Consider the following 18,453-nt stretch of genomic DNA (forward strand, 5'->3'; position numbering starts at 1 on the left):
CCTACTTAAGCCTCAGCAATGGCGGGCGCCCCTCCTCCAGCCTCGCTGCTGCCTTGCGGTTAGATCGCAGACTGCTGTGTTAGCAATGAAGGAGGCTCCCTGGGCGTGGGACCCTCCCGGCCAGGTGTGGGATATATTCTCCTGGTGTGCCCGTTTGCTTAAAGCGCAATATTGGGGTGGGAGTTACCCGTTTTTCCAGGTGTTGTGTGTCTCAGTTCCCCTGGCTAGGAAAAGGGATTCCCTTCCCCCTTGCGCTTCCCAGGTGAGGCGATGCCTCGTCCTGCTTCAGCTCTCGCTGGTCGGGCTGCAGCAGCTGACCAGCACCGACTGTCCGGCACTCCCTAGTGAGATGACCCCAGTACCTCAGTTGAAAATGCAGAAATCACCGGTCTTCTGTGTCGCTTGCACTGGGAGTTGGAGACTGGAGCTGTTCCTATTTGGCCATCTTGCTCCGCCCCCCTAAGCTTTTAATATACATGGCTAACTGTTCAGAATTTTGGTTCCACCTTATTTTTAAACCATCCTATATTAAGATTATCCACAACTTCACAATTATAATCTTATTAATATAATTGAAAGTAGCATCAATACTACTTTAAACTTTTGTTCTCTTGTCCTTTAAATAAAGACAGACTCTTTACAGCATAATGTTTAAAGTCACTTTACATCAATCATAAATGATGGCTAATCCAGTTGTAGTGATTCAGTCATCAGAAAGATAGGGCAGTAAAATTCACTGCAAGAATCATACCAAACCTTCAATGACAGCTGTCTCAAGCACATCTAATGAGTTTTTCTCAGCATTTCTGGCTGTGCTAAATAGCTGTAGCAGTTTATACTTAATCTAAAGCAGGAAGTCCCAAGGTACATTGCTGTTATAATGCCAATTAAGTCAGTCCTCTTCATTATAATTCTCTTCATCACAATCTGGAGTTGTTCCATAGCCACTAAAATTTCCTAAACTGAAAACAACAATGAATTTTCAAATGCTCAAAGTCTCAAGCCTCAAAATCATTTGTAAGTCACTGTTGCCCCAAAATGTACAGACTAAAAACATACCTTCTTCCACTTAAATTTAAACAACACACACTTAACGACAGCCCCACACTCAGATTATTTCAAGGCAATTTAAAAGATGAATTTTGGAAATCATTGGGAGGGGAAGACATAAATCCTGTTGATGTGGAGGGCATGTGACTATCAACAGAATAAAGTTATTTTCCTAAAAGCCAAATTTAAAAAAAGAAAAGTAGAAAAGAAGGCAAGCCAAGAGCCCATCAGGGTCTTCGTGGAACGAGTTTGAATTTCCGGTTCAACAATTACTGGCTTTTTTTTTTTTTTTCTATTTAAGCGGATATAATATCCCCGCTAGAGAATAACTTGTGCTCTCCAGAAGCAGATTATCTGATTTGCAAACACTGATTTTTTTCTTTTTGCAAAAACTGTAATAATATTAGCCTGACCGATTATGCATAATCCTACAATTTGTGCTTTCATGGGCTTCCTTCTATTTTACACTCTGTATTATTGTTAAGCAAATTTTTCCTTAAGTAACAACATGCCTGACCTTCATAAAACTCTACTTTATGTAAATAAAACATTAGCAAAACAAAATTAAAAGAATTACTATAAATGAAACATTTACATTATTGATATTAAATCTATTACTTGCATTCCTAACAATAACCATAAACATCAAGGCTAAAACTCTTTACCATTTTATTAGTCAATTTTAATATGTAGGTTACTTTGACAGTCTACTTCTGCAAAGTCATCTGTTGAATTATATTTAGAGTACTGGTTAAGTATAATTAGAAAATGTTAAAAGATAAGAAAGTACTAACATTTGCATTGATAAATGTATTTGGAAAGAGGAAAAAATCTAGATGTAGAGAGAGCATGGTATTCTACAGATGGGCTAAATAACAATTGGTCATTCACTGGTACTATGCCTTTCATTTTCCATAAGCAGACAAAAACCTGGGAGGTTACAAAAAAAACAAAGCCAAAAGCCACAACCCCACGCTCCTTCTCTGGTGGCTGGCAGAAAGACATGTCTCCTGAAGGTGGGAGGAGCACTCATCTCCAGGCTTCAGGGAGTAATTCACTCTTCCCTCTTGCCTTGGCTACTCTTTCTTGGCAAAGTTTCCTCAAATTTAACTTCTCTTTCCACCAGAGTAGAATCAAGGTCCTCAACGAAAGGGGAAAGTCACTCAGCTTGCTTTGGTTAAGGGTACTTGGATATGCCACTCGTCATTGTAAAATGGATCTTCTGGGTGGTCCAGCCCAGTTCTCCAAAAGAGCCAACTACCACTGCCTCAAGCGCAAAAGCCTTTTCATAAAAGTGTATTCATGTGCCCAGGGTGGATGAGGTTGGACATAGCTACTATCACCAGAAGTGGCTGATCTTAATAGGAAAATCTCGGTCAACTTCCCATCCCCAGCCAACTTCTCATCTTCCGTACCAACGACACAATTTAACACGTGCCATTAACCACTGCAGTCCACTATTAAGGGCAGCCACAGCTGGGGTGTGTATTCCACCACCATTTATCAAGGGTCTACCAAGTGCTGGCTGCTGAACCAGGCTCAGTCACACACAGATCAATAGGCTAGAACCTTCAAGAACTCACGCTCAGGTGGGAGAGACAGACACACTGAAGGATACAGACACACACAGAAAGAGCCATGTTGTAGAACATTAATAGCAAGAAGTACAATGTATGATGGGAATGGCTGAGAGGGGCATCTACAGGGTGGTGAGCTGGACGGAAAAAATGAATTCTGAGAAGGCTTTGGGGAAGTGATGACCCCTAAGTGATTATTAAAGAAGTAGGATTCCCCTAGTTTCTTGAAATTGTCCATGCTTAAAATTCAAAGGCTACCCTGGTTTATGTTATCTAGTACAGAGAGCTATGTCTAACATATACTCAAGTACATACATTCATTCTCAAGTGTATATCTCACTGACAGACATCAGCATGTGTAGTGGGTGCTGTGCTGGGCTGCCCTCTAGAGCTGAAGCCCTCATTTCCCAGCTGAGGGGTGTTGGGAGCAGACAGCTCTCAGATGAGAATCTCTCCAGGCCTCATCCTCAAGTTGAAGATGCACCTCTTCCAAGGTCATACATTCTTTTGGGTTCATCCACATATGACAACCGGTTAATGTAGGTTTATAAAGGCCTGGACCCCCCTCCCTCCTGTTAGGACAATGCTGAAGGGCTCACCTAGCTTGAGGGTTCCTGCAGGACTGCCTGACACCTCTGTGATGATTGCATCACAGTTCAAGTCCTCCCTCTGCTGCCTTCGTTCGTCACACAGGCAGAGATTTTGAAAGCTCTCCCAGCAAACTTCCAGCACACAAATTTCTATCTCAGAGTCTGCTTCCCAGGGAAGCTGATCTGTGACAACATGTAAGGCATCGCTAATATCCTGTAAATATGCAGTGTGTACAACACAGCCCACAGCTACTCTTCTTCCACTCAGTGTCCTTGCCAGGCTCAACAAACAGTTCAGTTCTCCCCGCCTGAAGTCTGAATCAACTAGAAACAGAACAAGAGTCAACAGATGGAGAACCGAGATCTCAACTTTACTGCTGAATAAGTATACACTTAAGAATGTGGCTTAGTGCTGTGAGTCAGTTAATCTGTGAACTCCCAACCTCTCTCATGTCTAGTCATTGAGAAACCAAGATTCAGTGAAATTTCTCGGCAGGAAGATCAGAAGAATGGGGAAAGAAGTGTTCCCCTTTCATCCTAGTGGTTTCTTGCCCTGGCATATTTTATGCTAGCCTGAGGAAAACTATAAGTCTTGGCTTCTACTTTTGAAGAGGGAACCCAATAACAGCTATCATACTAATTTACATTTATCAAAAGGTAGGACATAAAGTATGGGGGTATTGTATTTTATAGTTTCATTAAAGAAGACACATTAATTCATTAACAATTCTACTTGTGTATACTGTGGTACTAGGCTACACCAAGGAAGTCAAAGAAAACTCTCACTAGACATAATTCAAATTGTTAGAGTACGTATTTTATACTTTACTCCACTAGGTTCACATGTACTTGTCTGATAAATGCATAATTTGGACAACTTAGCATATTCAGGAAAATAACTCTTACAAAAATCACAGAATTTAGAGGGATAAGTAGCAACCAGAGTATTTTTAAGGGAATCTAGTCCCAAAGAAATGTTTTTACAAAATGTCTTCAGTTAATGCCTTACCTAGGTGTGATGTGATTCACTCAGACCAGAGTCTTGATCAAGCTATTCCATTTCACAAGGTCATCGGCTCTAGCATTGGGTCATTTGAAGGCTTTGCACACACACATACATATATACACATATGTACACACCATATATATATGAGTCTTCAGGATAAGTATGAAATAGATACTAATATCTCAATACGGCAGTTTCTCTGGAAAATGGGTATATATTTTAAACAATAAACCTCTGTTATTAATATTAAAATGAATCTGGCTATTTTCAGTCTCAACACTATATAACACAAAGAATACTTGAGCTTTCCAAATGACCAAAATAAACAAGCCTTTCTTCATATTGAGACAATTAACAGAAAAGCATTTCATGATTTAAACTCCCAATAATTTAACTATGTATGAAGTAATTTGTCCTTAAAAACAACAGAACACAAAACCTAACATTTATACATATATAGAATATGTGGACTTACATCAAACATATTTTCAAAGAAAAACTCAAAAGTCATTTTATGCTAGAGCAACTACACTCCAGTTGTGTGGTGTTGTATTAATAAGGAAATTTTCATGGCCATGAAATTTCTTTAGTATATTTAATTTTTTTCTCTTAGAACCTAACAAAGAAAAGGCGAAGAAAGTTTTTCCATTATTTGAATCTACATGCACTTTCAAACTGAGGAAGGTATTTTCTTTTATATGTTATAACAAAGGAATTAGTTGCATGTAAAAAAAAGTATTCTAAAAAGCAGTGACACTTGAAATTGTCCTGGAAATGAACAAAAGGAGTGAAAATGGATCTTAATAGCTTTGAGAGTTAATCATGCTATTCTCAGAGCAGGAGACTTTATCAAATTTATTTTATATAAATCTTTTGAATTCCTTTCACAGTAGTTGTGAATCATAGCAACATCCCTTTAATATTATTTTTCTAACACTTAGGAAAACTTTTAAAACTAACCACCTACAATGATGACTTTTCATATATGAAACTCATTTATGGATTTGTAATAAAAATAAGAGGCAATGCCAGTAACAGACATACAGGGGAGGCATAAGCACAGGTGAGTATGCCTTAATAATTTTAACAAATAAAGTTACCCAGTTTTCCCAGTACAGTGTGGTTCTACAACAATAGAAGAAAAAAAGAAATCAATCCAAATACTGTATGATGTGTTGCTTGGTATGCCATAAACAGATACAACAGAAAATTCTAAGAAAACAAAACACATACAAAATAAATAATGATATTTTGACATGATATAGGCACCACTGTTTCTAAGTTATCTGGTTGTTTGGTTGATAGATTTGGTTATTCAACAATTTACTGTTTGGGTCAGGTGTGGTGGCTCACGCCTGTAATCCTAGCACTTTGGGAGGCCGAGGCGGGAGAATCATTTGAGGTGAGGAGTTCAAGACCAGTCTGGCCTACATGGTGAAACCCCGTCTCTACTAAAAATGCAAAAATTAGCTGGGCATGTTGGCGCATGCCTGTAATCCCAACTACTCGGGAGGCTGAGGCACGAGAATCGCTTGAACCCAGGTGGTGGAGGTTGCAGGGGACCAAGATCACACCACGGCACTCCAGCCTGGGCGACACAGTGAGACTCCATCTCACAAAAAAAAAGTATCTACAGTTTGTCTTATTTTCTCCCTTGCTGAGCAAAACAAGTGTTCTGTAAAAAAAGTGACTTATCAACAAATCCAACATGTCTACTAAAAATGATGCTCTCCTGCAGGATTGTTTTATGTATAAAGAGCAGCACAGCCTTCTTGCTTTACTCACATCCAGGTCTCTAGCTTGGCTTTCTAACTTTTCTGCCTTCCCAACTATGCTGCTGAGATTTTCCTGTGTGCTAATCAGCACGGTGAATATTATCATGTAAGGCAGTGCTAAGGAAAGGAAGCAGTGGTGGACACAAGGCAAGCGCTAAGTACTTGGGGAATAAATATGCACTGTGCCAACTGGGAGGAGGGCTGCTGAGCAGTTACTGGTCCAAGTCAAAAACAGCCAACCAGCAAGGGGCAGAGGAGGCCGAGATCCCCCACCAGGAACACCAGCGGACTTTTCTATGTCTATTCTGGAAGGTGAGACCCTGCTGATCTTCACGTGCATGAACTTCCGCAGGGGACGTGGGAAGAGTAAGGAAATTAACATTCACTGCATACCTACTATAAGTCAAGCATCAGGCAATACACTTTATATATTAATATATGTGTAATATAGATATTTTAATTACTAGGGATCACAGGTGAACATATAAAAATGGCTTATGGAGATATGTGACAGATATTAAGATTCAGGATTACTTTTGGAAAAAAAAAACTTTTCAAGAATTAGGTATAACAGAATTAGGTTCTCAATATAGGATTTAGCGAGATAATCACAAAGAAGCTGGGCATTTTCTCCTTATCCTTTCTAAAGGATGATGCATTTTCACAATCTTCATTCTAGAGCACCCTCTGCTGGGAACATTGCCACAAAATGTTTGATTTCTTTAGGATTTTTTTCTCCCCAAATGCTAACAATTCACTTTAAAACAGAGTTTTGTGGGTTTTTTTTTTTTTTTTTTTTTTTTTTTGTCCAACAGAACCTGACAATATCTACCCTGCCATGAAACTGTCCTTCAAGTAAAGCCTCACAGTCTATATTAAATAATTGGCATCTCTGTCCATCAAAGCCCAGTACCAGCTGTTTCATATTATACCCCAGGGGCCCAAACGAGCTCTTGTTTCTGAGCCCAGCATTTTGGACATGTGCAGGAGGGACTGAGTGTAGGAGGCTTCCTGAGGTCCTTGGCTGTAAGTGAGGAGGGCAGTGAACACAGCTTGTATTTCCAGGACAGAGTAACCCAGGGATATGCCTTCCCCTGGAGCAAGAGGTACCCAGGAAGCTACTAGGAAGACAGCTGGCCTCGAGTCATCTTGAAAGGTCCCTGATGAAAAAAGGGTGGAGGAAGGAAAGGCAGGGAAGTCTGAATCTCGAGGGAATGCTTCTAGGATCAAAAGCTTTGGGGCAGGCAGGTGGTGCAAAAGGGCAGCCAGAGAGTTTATAACCCACATCAGGGAACAGCAAAGTACAGAGGTTCCTAAAATCGAGGGCTCTCTCTAACAAAGGATGGCATAAGGAGAGCTGGAATCTGGACACACATCCTCACTGCAAGCAGCCAAGAGAGGCCAACAAACAATCACCAACAAACAATTCCCAATAAGCAAAACTCCCATTTCTCTTGTCTTAATCCTCCTCCCTGCGTGGCTACTGGAAAACTAACAGGATGAATATGCAAGGAGAGGGGCTTGGCAAACTTGAGCTGGGTAGAGGGTGAAAGCATGTAAATTGGAGAGAGCAATATTTTGTTTTGGACTGCAATGAACCTTTAATAGCAGGTCCAATACCCATAAGTGTCCACAAAGCAAGGAGTTCTGCCGGGTTGAAAGCAGTCATCCCAGGAAGACACGCTGTCACAGTGTGACGGAGGGCAACAGTGGGGAAACTAAAGCTGCTTCCTGACTGGAATTTCCTGAGATCTGCCTGATCAAGGCAAGACAGACCTGTCCATGCAGGAAGGCAGAGGAGGTATCTGTGAAGAAGGAAGATGAGTCACGAGGAGATAGCATCTAGGATATAAAGAGAACTTCTCAGTGAACTTGGACTGCGGCAGTCGAAGGGGAGGTGGACGGCAGCAAGCCAGAGAAATCTGCACACGTCCATAAGCACATCCAGTCTGTGCCCACAGGGTTCCTCCACCCACACCCTCAAAGTCTGCATCCTGCCCTGTGTCCTGCTTCTCTCACACCCAGCAGCTAAGTTCTCTCCCAGGAGGCTAAGAGATGCTGTGATAAATCCTCTGTCCAGTTTCAGAGCTGAAAAGCCCTGGAGGAAACAAAGGAAATGACCTTGAACAGATTAATTTGCCCAAGGCCACAGACAGAACTACAATAAAATTTCTGTTCCAGTACACTCCTCTCACTCTAACATTGGTTCTCCCATCATAGACACTGTAAAATGCATTATCTAAATACTAGGTTCTACGACTGTACTAAAAGTAAGTACTTTTATAATAAAAGCAACAATTAAATAAAAGCAACAATTGCAGCACATGCCTTTGGTACATGGTTATAAAGAGGACTACAGCTGAGCACGGTGGCTCATGCCTGTAATTCCAGCACTTTGGGACCAAGATGGGTGGATCACTTGAGGTCAGGAGTTTGAGACCACCCTGGCCAACATGGTAAAATCCTGTCTCTACTAAAATACAAAACTTAGCCAGGAATTGTGGCGCGAGCCTGTAATCCCAGCTACTCGGGACGCTGAGGAGAGAGAATTGCTTGAACTTGGGAAGCAGAGGTTGCAGTGAGCCGAAATCACGCCACTGCACTCCGGCCTGGGTGACAGAGTGAGATTCCGTTTATTGCTTTCCTTTAAGATGCAAATCACTAAATAAAGGCTGTTAAGAAACTGCTTCATTTCCAGTGAATAGCCTGAGTGCTAATGTGTCCACCAGTCATGGGTGCTTCTGGTCCAGCTAGTTCTACAGTACACCTGCTTCTTGGACTCTCCTGGCTTTATCACACTTCTTGAAGGACATAAGAAATTCCCACCTCAAGATTTTTTTCATGATCTAGATTTTCTGAGTGAAGACTTGGAACTAGACCATCAATTCAGGTTGGACCTGAGGCTTCTGAGGCGTCACACCAGCAGAACTCTAGAGTTCATGTTTAAGTGACAAGAGTACTCCTCCATGTAGCCAGATGGTCCTTTTGCTCAGAAGGAGATCATACACAGCTGGGTTGGGAAAGGAGGAAGCAGCACTCACCTAGCCAGCCAGACCTGCCTGACCAGCCCTGGTAACTGCTGGGATGACACCAGTCACAACAAGACCACCCAAGTTCTGGAACACTGTTTGAGGCAAGTCTACGCCCACTTTTGTTTACAGACCCCACTAAGTTTTCTTACAGACTTCCTCTGCATAATTCACTAAATAGGGCCCTGATCCAATAAAGATCAAATATAAAGGACTCACTTTATCCTGTTCCTTTAGCTTTTTTTTTGTTTTGTTTTAACAACTTCACTTATTACTTCTGTAAAGGAGAGATGCATCCCTTTATTTATTGCTATTCTTTAAAGTCATTACTCTTAGGCTGGGCATGGTGGCTCACGCCTATAATCGCAGCACTTTGGGAGGCTGAGGCCGGCAGATCACCTGAGATCAGGAGTTTGAGACCAGCCTGGCCAACATGATGAAACCCTGTCTCCACTAAAATACAAACATTATCCTGGAGTGGTGGTCCATGCCTGTGTAATCCCAGCTACTTGTGAGGATGAGGCAGGAAAATTGCTTGAACCCGGGAGGCAGAGGTTGGAGTGAGCCGAGACTGAGTCACCACACTCTAGCCTGGGTGACAGAGCAAGACTCCATCTCAAAAAAATAAAAATAAAATAAAAAATAAATAAAGTTATTACTCAATTTTTGTGTGCCCTTTCCTCTTGATCAGGGAAACAGTGTACATAGTGGTTACGAAGATACAGGCTGTGGCAGTTCCAGAAGGAACAGACCCAGCAGGCAGTTCCAGAATGGACTTGTAAGATAATTACCCTAGTAGGTACTTTATTTTCTTTATGCATTCCTTCCTTCTCAAACTGTGGTAAAGATTATATCAGATGAGTTACGCAGAGTATACATCTATTGAAAGAATGGTAGAAGAATCATCTAACCTATTTAAATTTGCTTTTCTTTTTATTTGCCTAGCTAGCAGAAGTGACTAGACATATGTTTAACGCATGTGATCTATTTCCACTCTATTTGTAAACACTAGCTGCTCACAGCAGCATTACTCATAACAATACTGTGGAAAGCAACCCTAGTGCCCAAGGATGAACGGATAAACAAATGGTGGCACACACATACACTGGAATATTGTTCAGCGTTAAAAAGGAGGGAAACTAACACATGCTACAAGATGGCTGAAGCTTGAAGATGTTATGCCAAATGAAGTAAGCCAGTCACAAAAAGACAAATACTGTAAGATGACATGTATATGAGGTACCCAGAGCAGTCAAATACAAAGGGACAGAAAGTAGAATGGTGGCTGCCAGGTGATGGCAGTGGTGGGTGGAGAGGGGTGGGGTAAACGGGGAGTTATTGTTCACAAGGCGGAGTTTCCGTTTTGCAAGATGAGAAAGTTCTGAGGATCGATGATAACAGTTGTACAACAATGTCAATGAACTTAATGCCACTGAACTTGTAAGTTCACTTAAAGTACACTTCACTTAAGTACAACTTGTAAGTTGTACACTTAAAAATGGTTACAATGGTCAATTTTATGAGATTATACATCACCTAATATTTTGGTAGCATATTTATCTTAATTGTATTTCACTCAGATGAAGGTAAAAAATGTGTATTATTTTATATCTATGGTACGCAGAAGCCTATGTATGAGGAGAAGATGTAGTAGATAGAAAACTTAGCAGAAACAATCTCCAAATAGATCTCAGAAAAGCCATTAAAAACAAATATGTGAGAAAAAAGACAATAGTAAATGCACAAGAAAAGCTGGTAGAGTGGGAAGTTAGATGGGAAAGAAAAGGCATAAAAAACAGACACATTTTAAAGTAACAAAATGTCCTACAAATTTATTTCTAACACGTTCTACTAAAATCTGGCAAACTTTTTCTATAAAGGTCTAGACAGTCCATATTTTCAGCTCTGTGAGCCATATGGACTTCTGTGGCAATTACTCAACTCTGCAGTTATAATTTGAAAGCAGGTAAAAATGGGTGTGGTCGTGCTGCAAAAAAACTCCATTTACAAAAACAGGCAGCAGGCCAGATCCAGCCCAGTGGCAATTTGTTATTGACCCCTGGTCTAGAAAACCCAAATAAATAAAAGGACAATTTGGAATACAGAAGATCAATTCCCATGGAATAATATACCATAGATTCCTGTTTTGTCCTCCAACGAAGTAGACCTAGGAACAGAAGTTAAAATTGAAAATGTGCCTTTCCTAACAAACTAACTGTTTTTCAATAGAAGAGGTGTCTCGATGAGCTAAAAAGTTTGTAGTACATTCCTCATTCCCACTAAAAATGGAATACATCCCACCCATATTAAAACATTCGGAATGCTTCTCTAACAAGAAATATTTCTTAGCACACAGGAATGAGCTAACCAGAGTCAAAATTTTACTCCAAGTACCCCTAAACTTCTTCACAGCTGATTCTCAAAATACAGACTAAATTTTAGGCCAGTAACTTAAAAACCTATCACACTTCAAGAGGTTGGTCCCTGTCAAGACCCCCAAGAAATACATGAATATTGATGAGAAAATGTCTAAAAGATACTTATTTTAATGTAAAAACAAGTGAACAATATGCATGAAAAGAGCACAGTTGTGTAAAAAAGGGAAAGACACACACACTGTCTTTTTCCCATATTCTCACTTGTATGTACAAAGAAAATGTGTGGAAGGCTACGACACTCACCTCTGAGAAGCAGGATTCTGAGTTTCGAAAGCTTCATGTTTTACCTTACTAGGTACTTTTATAGTTTTTACTATAAGTAAAATTACTTTTTTAATACTCAAAAGTATTACTTTTGAGTATACAAAAGTATACTCAAAGTATTACTTTTAATATTAAGAGTAATAGGTTGAGATTGCAGTTAAAAGGTTTATCACCTCCATTATTAAGAGTCAATCTGAATACCAATATTTTTAACAAAAGAATATTTACTCATGGGATTTCTACCATCCATAAAAGTCACCACATAATATTTATACACATATCCACGAAACACAGTCTTTGAGGGTAAAATTTCACAGCTGTACAATACCTCAGCTCCACCCATCCATTTAGGTTCATCAGGAAACTCAGCACACAAAGTATCTTCTGACTGATCGGTTCCCAAGACATGGTAGTAGAGCTTTTGGTGGAGATTGGTGGATGTCTCTGTGCCTGAAGGAGTCAAAAATGTACACTGAAATGCACTTGGCAATTTTAAGAAAATCAATTCCACCCATATTGCAGAATGCTAGAAACATTTAAAAAGTTAAGTAGCTGGCTGCAGGATGCAAGGTTAACATACAGAAATCAATTACTTTCCTATAAACCAGCAACGAACAAGTAGATTTTGAAATTAAAAACAATACATTAGCACCTCCAAAAACGAAATATTTAGGTATAAATCTAACAAAATATGTGTAAGATCTATCTAAGGAAAACTGCAAAATTCTGATGAAAGAAGTAGAAGAACTAAATAAATGAAGAGCTAGTCCATGCTCATGGCTAGGAAGACTCAATATTGTTAAGGTATCAGTTCTTCCCATTTTTGTCTATGGATTTAATGAAATCCCAAAATCCCAGAAATGTATTTTGTGGATTGACAAACTGATTCTAAAGTTTATATGCAAAGGCAAAATATACTGACTAGCCAACACAATACAGAAGGAGAAGAAAGTTTGAGGACTGGCACCTAGCTTCAAGATTTATTATAAAGCTACAGTGATCAAGATAATGTGGTATTAGCAAAACAACAGACAAATAGATCAATGGAACAGAAGAGAGAGCCCAGTAGCCTTTTTAAAAAACGGTGCTGGGACAATCAGACATCCACAGGCAAAAATATGAATCCAGACAAGATCTTACACCCTTCACAGAAATTAACTCAAAATGGATCACAGACCTGAAAGTAAAACATAAAACTATAAAATTCCTAAATATTACAAAGAACTCAGCAATAAGAAAACAAAAATCCGATTAAAAACTAGGCCAAAGGCCTTGACAAACATCTGACCAAAGATACACAGATGGCAAATAATCATATAGAAAGATGCTCCACATTATATATCATTAGGGAAATGCAAATTAAAACAATCAGATATGGCCAGGCATGGTGGCTCACACTTGTAATCCCAGCACTTTGGGAGGCCAAGGCAGGTGGATCACCTGAGGTCAGGAGTTCGAGATCAGCCTGACCAACATGTGAAATCCCGTCTCTACTAAAAAAAAAAAACATTAGCCAGGTGTGGTAGCATGCACCTGTAGTCCCAGCTATTTGGGAGTCTGAGATAGGAGAATTGCTTGAACCCAGAAGACAGAGGTTGCCATGAGCCAAGATCACATCACTGCACTCCAGCTTGGGTGACAGAGTGAGACTCCATCTCCAAAAAAAAAAAAAAAAAAAAAAAAAATCAGATATAACTACACACCTGTAAGAATGACCGGAATTCAGAACCCCGGTAGCACCAAACACTGTCCAGGGTGTGGAACAAGAGGAACTCTCATTCATTGCTGGCGGGAATGCAAAATGGTCTAGCCACTCTGGAAGAGTTTTGGAGGATTCTTACAAAACTGAACAGACTCTTAACAACATGAACCCACAATCATGCTCCTTTGCCAAAGGAGTTGAAAACTTGTGTCCAAACAAAGACCTGCATACAGATTTTTTATAGAAGTTTTATTCATAAGTGCCAAAACTTGGAAGCAATTGAGCATTCTTTCTGTAGGTGAATGGATACACTGTGGCACATTCAAACAATGATTATTCAACACTAAAAAGAAAGGAGCCATCAAGCCGTGAAAAGGCATGTAGGGAACCTAAATGTATTATTAGTAAGTGAAAAAAGTCTTTCTGAAAAGGCTACATACTGTCTAATTCCAACTACAGTATGTTCTGGAAAAGACAAAACTATAAAGACAGTAAAAAGATCAGTGACTGCCAAAGATTGGGGTGAGAAAGGAATGAATCGTTGGAACACAAAGGATTTTTAGGACAAGTGAAACTACTCTGTATGATACTACAACACTGGATACGTGTCGCTATACATTTGTTCAAACCTACAAAATGTACAACACCAAAATCAAACCCTAAAGTAAACTATGAACTTGGGTGATAATGATGTGTCAATGTAGATTTGCCAATGAAACACAAATGTACCACTCTGGTGGGGGATGTTCACAATAAGAGAGGTTATGAATATGTGGGGGCAGGAGGTACATGAGAAGTCTCTGTATTTTCTTCTCAATTTTGCTTTTAAAACTGTTCTACAAACTAAACTTTACTTTTTAAAAAGTTAAGTATCGGCCAGGCACAGTGGCTCACGCCTGTAAGCCCAGCACTTTGGGAGGCCAAGGCGGGAGGATCACAAGGTCAGAAGTTCAAGACCAACATGGCTAACATGGCGAAACCCCGTCTCTACCAAAAATACAAAAAAAAATTAGCTGGGCGTGGCACTAACTAGTCCCAGTTACTCAGGAGGCTGAGGCAGGAGAATCGCTTGAACCTGGGAGGTAGAGGTTGCAGTGAGCTGAGATCACGCCACTGCACTCCAGCCTGGGTGACAGAGCAAGACTCCATCTCAAAAAAAAAAAAAAAAAAAAGGTTAGGTATGGGTTGAATATCGAACTGAAAGTAATTAACTCATATTTGCTGATTTTGGAGACTTCTTTGAGGCTGAACTTCTTTTTTTCATGATGATGATGATGTACCAAGCTTTCAGGGCAAGGGAGGGAAAAAGGTAAGATAATACCATAATGTAAAACAAGCTTTATGGCACTTAAGCAATTGTCATTGAGCTTTCAGGGACACTGGTAAGAAGCACATGGTAAGAATTGCTTAGCTTCATTTCTAAGGGTCCCATCACAGTCTGAGAGGCTACTGAGATCCTAACAAGAGGGAAGCAAAATTACAGCTGGAAGATGTTGGCTCTCTTTTAGCTATCACAATTACTAATTATTATTATTTTGTGCCACTGAAAGCTGATGGTAAATGATGACTTTTGGTTTTTACAAGTTAACGTAATAATGTTCTCTAACATGAATTGGCCAGTTATACTTTTTTGTCTCCCAGAACATGGAAATAACTAACATTTTCTAACTCTGGGGCACTCTTAACACAGGCAGCTAATTTCGTTTCCAGAGCACAGATGTCTTTCTTTAGCCAACATATTTGAATAAAAAGCCTACTTTTAGCTCCTCTTGTAATTCGTTGGTGAATTTATAAAAAAGGTCTTGATGTAGCCTAATCAAAAGCAGAAAAGCTAAACATAGCCAACAGATGAAAAGCACTATAGCCTTATTCCCAATTCAACTGCGGGGGAAAAAAACAGAAAAGAAAGCAAGGATATTTAAAGATGACAAAGATACAGCAAGTCATGATAAGGGGACAATATGTACAGCAGAAAGCACTGGAGTAGCTGTGCTTCTTGCCAGACCCCAGCCCTCAAGAAAATTACTGAGCCTTCGCGCCCAAGCTCCTAATCTCTAACACAGGGATTGTAAAACTCACCTGTAAAGACCAACTAACATAACAAGAAAATGCTACATACCACATTGAAATGTGGGGTAGCAAAAGGAAGAAAATGACACATTGTACCAGTAGGGTACAAGGTACATAGATAGCCCTTCCTGTCTGGGAAAATTAGAAGTGAAGGAGTAAAGAAGGAGGATCTTTGAACACAACAGGATCTTTGTGCAATTAAAGAGGAGAACAATAAAGGTGTGTCCAGGAAGTAACAAGGAGAAGAGCATGAAGATAAATGCCAACCAACAGGTGACCTATAACTTCTGATCAGAGAAGAATATGCAATTACAACAGTAGTAAAATTTTATAATCATTCAACATCATCAAATAGTTTGGTTCAGTTTAAAAATTCATCTTCTCCATAATCCCCTTAGGAGATATAACACATCTATAAGGGACTGATTGATTGTAATAATGATCCCAATTTTCCACAGTTCCCTGTATCTATTTCTCCACCATTGAAAAGGTGACGGCCTTCTGGCTTGCTTTAGCCAACAGAATGTAGCAAAGGTGACGTGCCAGGAGCAAGCCTAGGCATTAAGAAGTCTGTGTCGTTCAGCTCCCCATCTTGTAATTCTACTGAGGTGCCACGTGAGCAAGCCCAGGCTAGTCTGCTAGTCGTCCCAGCTGAGGCCCCAGATATGTAAAAGAGCCAAGCCAAGACGAACCAACTGACCTGCAGCTGACCACAGATACATGTTAGAACTCAGCCAAGCCCAGAACTACCTGGCCAACCCACAGGCTCATAGCAAAAATAATTGGTTACTATTCTAAGCCACTATATTTTGGTGTGGTCTATTACACAGCAAAGCCAACTGATACAACACCCTTTGAGGAAACATGGTTCTGGACCACACAACTTCTATGTAGGGTTTAGCGTCTCTTCAGTCACTTCAAGTCACACTTCATTTTGTGAAAAATGTGCTTCATCTGAAGTCTTCGCTCACCATCACTTTTTCCATCCTGTTGGGGGTAGGAGTTGTAGAACATTCCCTTCCCATCATGGGTCCAGGCCATACAGCTGAACTTGACTCTTTCAAGCACATCTGGAAGCTCTTTGGCACCATCAACTTTCATGAACTTGATTGTCACCCAGTCTGAGCCACTGGCACTCAGACCATAGGCAAAATATTCACCATCTTCGCTGAATGCATAACCTATGGGACACAGGAGAAATCATCCAACGACAACCACAGGAACACAACTCCACTGCCCTCTATGCCATCTGACAAAGCTCTCCTCCATAACACGGAAGTAGAATGTGGCAATAAAAGGGATAGGAATCTGGTAGTGAGGAATCCTGGGGACTCAGCCCAAGTTTTACAAGAATTACCCTTATAACCTTAGACAAACTTCCTAACCTCTCCAGGTCTTAATTTGTCTATAAAATGAAATATTAGATTATATGCCTACTAAAATGCTTTCATTTTGAAATTTTTATAATGCAATAGGCAGTTCAGTTAAAAGCAGAGCTCATCTGAGACTTCTGTCATATTTTATTTATACTCTAAAGGGAATAAGGAGAAAAAGGAAACTGCTTTTAGAGTAATGACTGAATTATGACACATAACATATAATAGAACTAAATTGGAGCCATTAGGTAATTTGGGGGATTGATTCCAAACTATCTAAAATCCCTTGTTACAGCCTCATTTTCAGAGCATTACCTGTGCACAAGGATTAATGTCTACACTGTCTGACCATCACAGGCCCAGGTAAATAAAGCCTGAGGGTTTGCAGTGAAGGTGCCCAGCGTGCACATTCCACAAGAAATTGTGAAAGGGAAAGCAACATGTCTATAGACGGTCGTACCATGTACAATCCTTTAGGGCCCTGGTGGAATGTTCTAATCACTATGGAATGTTTCCTGGCAAATACTTGTGTTTCATATTAGCTGTTTCAATTATGAAGTATGTAAAGCATCTGATACAACACCTCCTATTGAAGAATCTGACACCAGAGATTTCCTCTTAGGCTGTTTGCTAAATGTTATTTGGGACGGAAAATTTTAAGAAGCTCAACTATTATTAGAGGTTTCCTATTCTTTTACATGGAATTTTAATTAATGAGGAATTAGTTTAAAATTTCACAGAACCTACTCACTAACCATTGTAAGTCCTATAAAGTATCTAGGCTCATATGTATGTAAATGCAGAAAAGAGTCTAGAAGGTGATAGGAAGAAGAAACACATTCACCTTTTATTCTACATAGCACTGGAGTGTTTGAATTGTATATATGTGTGTGTGTGTGTGTTTGTGTGTATATATATATCAGAAAATTATCAGAAAAATTGAAATTAAACATTTTGATTTGAAATACATGTTTAGGCCAGGCGCGGTGGCTCAAGCCTGTAATCCCAGCACTTTGGGAGGCCAAGACAGGCGGATCACGAGGTCAGGAGATCGAGACCATCCTGGCTAACACGGTGAAACCCCGTCTCTACTAAAAAATACAAAACACTAGCCAGGCGAGGCGGCGGGCGCCTGTAGTCCCAGCTACTCAGGAGGCTGAGGCAGGAGAATGGCATAAACCAGGGAGGCGGAGCTTGCAGTGAGCTGAGATCCAGTCACTGCACTCCAGCCTGGGCGACAGAGCAAGACTCCGTCTCAAAAAAAAAAAAAAAAAAAAAAGAAATGTATGTTTAAAAATCATATACTATAGGCCGGGCGCGGTGGCTCAAGCCTGTAATCCCAGCACTTTGGGAGGCCGAGACGGGCGGATCACGAGGTCAGGAGATCGAGACCATCCTGGCTAACACGGTGAAACCCCGTCTCTACTAAAAAAATACAAAAAACTAGCCGGGCGTGGTGGCGGACACCTGTAGTCCCAGCTACTAGGGAGGCTGAGGCAGGAGAATGGCGTAAACCCGGGAGGCGGAGCTTGCAGTGAGCTGAGATCCGGCCACTGCACTCCAGCCTGGGTGACAG

The 18,453-nt window shown here is 40.4% G+C and overlaps 1 protein-coding gene across 1 annotated transcript in view; it reads right to left on the minus strand.

Annotated features, from left to right (window-relative positions):
* Positions 1-18,453, minus strand: part of PREP (prolyl endopeptidase) — a 132,535-nt gene that overhangs the window by 81,471 nt on the left and 32,611 nt on the right. The window contains exons 5-6 of the mRNA XM_017878565.1: positions 16,473-16,682; positions 12,058-12,179 (exon numbers count right to left, since the gene is read on the minus strand). Of these exons, the coding sequence (XP_017734054.1) occupies positions 12,058-12,179; positions 16,473-16,682 (332 nt within the window). The remainder of the gene's footprint in view (positions 1-12,057; positions 12,180-16,472; positions 16,683-18,453) is intronic.

The sequence above is a fragment of the Rhinopithecus bieti genome, unplaced genomic scaffold, assembly GCF_001698545.2.
Source record: "Rhinopithecus bieti isolate Rb0 unplaced genomic scaffold, ASM169854v2 scaffold_10614, whole genome shotgun sequence".
In the NCBI taxonomy this organism is placed as follows: Eukaryota; Metazoa; Chordata; class Mammalia; order Primates; family Cercopithecidae; genus Rhinopithecus; species Rhinopithecus bieti.